General features: G+C 48.3%; 1 protein-coding gene across 1 annotated transcript; it reads left to right on the plus strand.

Moving 5' to 3' along the window:
* The first annotated feature begins 458 nt into the window (after positions 1–458).
* Positions 459–2,780, plus strand: LOC120903525 (SOX domain-containing protein dichaete). The gene has a single exon (XM_040313005.1). It carries the CDS (start codon positions 1,024–1,026, stop codon positions 2,089–2,091), a length of 1,068 nt encoding a protein of 355 aa, XP_040168939.1. The 5' UTR covers positions 459–1,023; the 3' UTR covers positions 2,092–2,780.
* Positions 2,781–3,389: the final 609 nt, after the last annotated feature.

Below are 3,389 nucleotides of genomic sequence, written 5' to 3' on the forward strand. Positions count from 1 at the left end.
GATGAGACAACCACAGGGAAGCTCACGTAACCACGCCCCCTTTTCTTGTGGCGCGAGTGAGCAGCGAGCGTGAGTTTTGTGAGAACGCTCTCACGCTGCAATCGCGCGCGCTCTCTTTCTTTCTCGCTATTGAGCAGCGTACATGATTGCCATCTCATTCAAGCAGAAAGAATGGGAGTTTGCGCTTTAGATGAAAAGGCATGCGACGTTTTAAACTAGAAAGAGAGAGAGAGCGCGCATGAAAGAGTCCATTAAAAGCGAGCAAGAAAGCACACAAAGCGATGAATTAAGCATGGAAAGAATGGTGAACAGAGAGAACAAAACGCAAAACTCGCAAGGGCAATAACACACGAGAGACAGAAAGAGCGCACGCTTTGTAGGAAACAAAACAACCCGTGTCGTATGCCGTCGTTTGCCGAGCGATCATCTCTCCCGACCCGTAGTCGTGGTGCGGCAAAACATTTCAATACGTTCCCAGCTCTGGAGCCGAACGGACACTTTCCCCGTCGTCTTTGTCGTCGTCTCGCGAGATCCGCCTGAGTTCGAACAAGATAAATAGTAAAATAAAAGCAAAGAATCGATCTTTATTAGGTGGTGCAACAAACGCGTATAAAGAACGAAGCATTGAACTGAACAGTTTCCAACAATCACAGACAACGCACCAATTGTTAGTGTGAATAAAACAATTCCGGATGCTATTCGTGCATTATTCGTGCGATTGTTTGTGCTGCTGTTTTGGTCAATCTATTTGGTGCTGTTGGGACGACAGCCAGTGTTTGTGTGTGAGATTTTGTGATTTGCAAAAAGATCAATGAAACAATTGTAAAACAAGTGTTTGAAAACCATTCCACAAAAAAACCAAGTAAAGTGCTGCTGCTTACAAAAACGGTTCATAAAGAGACCTGCTCTGTGAAGACACATTAAGCAAACAGTTGTGTGCTGTTTTTTTGCCAATTCTGTGTAATTGTGACTAGTGCATGCGAGTGTTGAAAGTGCTAGAGAACATAAATACTCACCATTATCATGATTAATCACCACACGATGGCCAGCCTGGGACATCCGCACTACGGGTTTGCGCTCAGCAACGGGATGGACATACCGCCGGCGGCGGATTTTGCCCCACAGCCGCACCACAGCCCCAGCTCACCGACCGACCATCTTGGGCTGAAGCGTGGTCTCACCTTCCCGGCATCCTCGCTGGCCAGCCTGCAGGGTCACGGGGCGATGCATGGGGCGGCCCATCACCATCACGCCTCACTCGGACAGAATGGTGCAGCGGGTGGTGGAGGTATGGGTGGTGGCGGCGGTGGTGGTGTCAATGGACAGACCTCCCCCGGCCAGGAAGGACACATCAAGCGGCCGATGAACGCGTTCATGGTGTGGTCCCGACTGCAGCGCCGCCAGATCGCGAAGGACAACCCGAAGATGCACAACTCGGAGATCTCGAAGCGGCTCGGCTCGGAGTGGAAGCTGCTAACCGAGGCCCAGAAGCGCCCATTCATCGATGAGGCGAAGCGACTGCGGGCAACGCACATGAAGGAGCATCCCGACTACAAGTATCGGCCACGCCGCAAGCCCAAGAACCCGCTGGCCAGTGCGGCGAACGGGCTGGGAGCGCTGGGCGCCATGCAGCAGAGCGGCAAGGCCGGTTCGCTCGGATCCTCCTACCCGTTCCCGCAGCTGCCGCCCTACTTTGCCCCGGCCCATCCGCTGCAGCAGCTCGAGCAGCACTACCCGGTGCCGTACTTTGGCAGCTTCGATCCACTCACCCTGCAGAAGCTGCACCAATCGCAGCAGCAAAGCGTCCACCAGGCGGGCCATTCGCCCGTCGGCGGGTTGGGCGGTGATAGTGGCAAACAGTCGGCCGGACAGCAGCTTCCACCTACCTCGCTCAGCTCGTTCTACTCGAACATTTACGCCGGCATCTCGGCATCGGCGGCGGCCGCACCGCTCTATGCCGCACACTCCAACAGCCTGTACAACACCTCGTCCACGTCGTCCGCGTCGCCCGGTTCGAGCCCGAGCGCATCCCAGTCCACGCTGCCCGATCTGGAGAACGCGATGAGGCGACCGGTGCAGGTCATCTACTAGGAAGAATAGGAAGCAGAAGAAGCGTTAGAGAAACTAGAGGAGCCACTGTTCTGTGAACATGTGGCGTACGTTTTAATTTTACGCAAAATCCCGATCCTCCCGTATCCCCCCCTTCTTTACCCAGTTAGGCTAGTGTGTGTGTGTATGTCGATCAGTGTATTTGTATGTGTAAATAGTTAGAGTAAAAAGCAGATGCAGCCTCACACACTCTTCGGGTCGGTTTCGCCTCCTCCGGCAAAATCCGGGGGTGGGTATTTGTTTTAATTTATTCTGCTGGCCTGCTCGCTCAGAGGCTCTAGAGGAGTCGCATTTCCCATTTTTTGGTAATAGGAGAATTTTAACACTTTTAATTAATAAGACGCAAAACAACAGACATACACACGCAAAAAGTGGAGCGGAAAATAGGAGAAAAAAGGGTTCGTTTTGGAGCGCTTTTTGTTTGGAGCGTTTCGTAAGCGGGAACCAACAAACCGTAGGAACATTATACCTCTCGATTTATTAGTTTTGTTTTTTTTGTTTATTTTGGGTTAGGTTTTTTTAGTGTTAAAAACCCAATGCCCCAGAATTGCAAACGAGACTGGCTGATCTAACATTCCCTGTGTTTTTGTTTCTGTTTTTGTACATATATTACTGGAAGCGATGAGCGCCAACCTCAACGAACGGAACAAAACGTATAGGAAATAAAAGAATTTAAAAAAAAACATCCCAAATCATAACTTACACGGTGTATGAAAGTCTTAAAAAAGATAGCTTATAAGAGAGTACTTCACCCAAAAAAAAGTCGCCCCATAACGTGGCGGGAGGAAGTCTTACAGGTTTCGCTGCCTAATTGTGTCACCTTCTTTATTCTGGACGTTTGTCTTGAAGTGACGATTGTCTAATTCTAATTAGCTCTATCTAAATGAACGAAGCGGTGTAAGAAGCGAACAAATAGGGTTTTTACAATGCGCCCCGAAGCATTAACAGTTTCATTGTCGATGTCGTTGGACGTGCAAGCGTCGATGGTCGTGGTAAGGCTATTATTTGTTATCTAATGTCTCTGTCAGTATTTGGGCGTTTATTGAGGAAATGATCGGAGGGAAAAGAGTGTAAAAAATTAAAGAAGAAAATACAAAAAATAGAAAAAAAACTCAAGTCTCAATGAAAAATCGAAATAAAAATTATTTGAAATAAAAATATGAAAACTGAAGTTGTTAAATTCATCACAGCTTGATATTGAAGGAAAGAAACAATATTGGAACAGTTGAGCCGAAAAATATTACAATGAAAAAGCATTCGGTATTGTTTTGTTTAGTGTT

Source organism: Anopheles arabiensis, chromosome 3 (assembly GCF_016920715.1).
Source record: "Anopheles arabiensis isolate DONGOLA chromosome 3, AaraD3, whole genome shotgun sequence".
Classification (NCBI taxonomy): Eukaryota; Metazoa; Arthropoda; class Insecta; order Diptera; family Culicidae; genus Anopheles; species Anopheles arabiensis.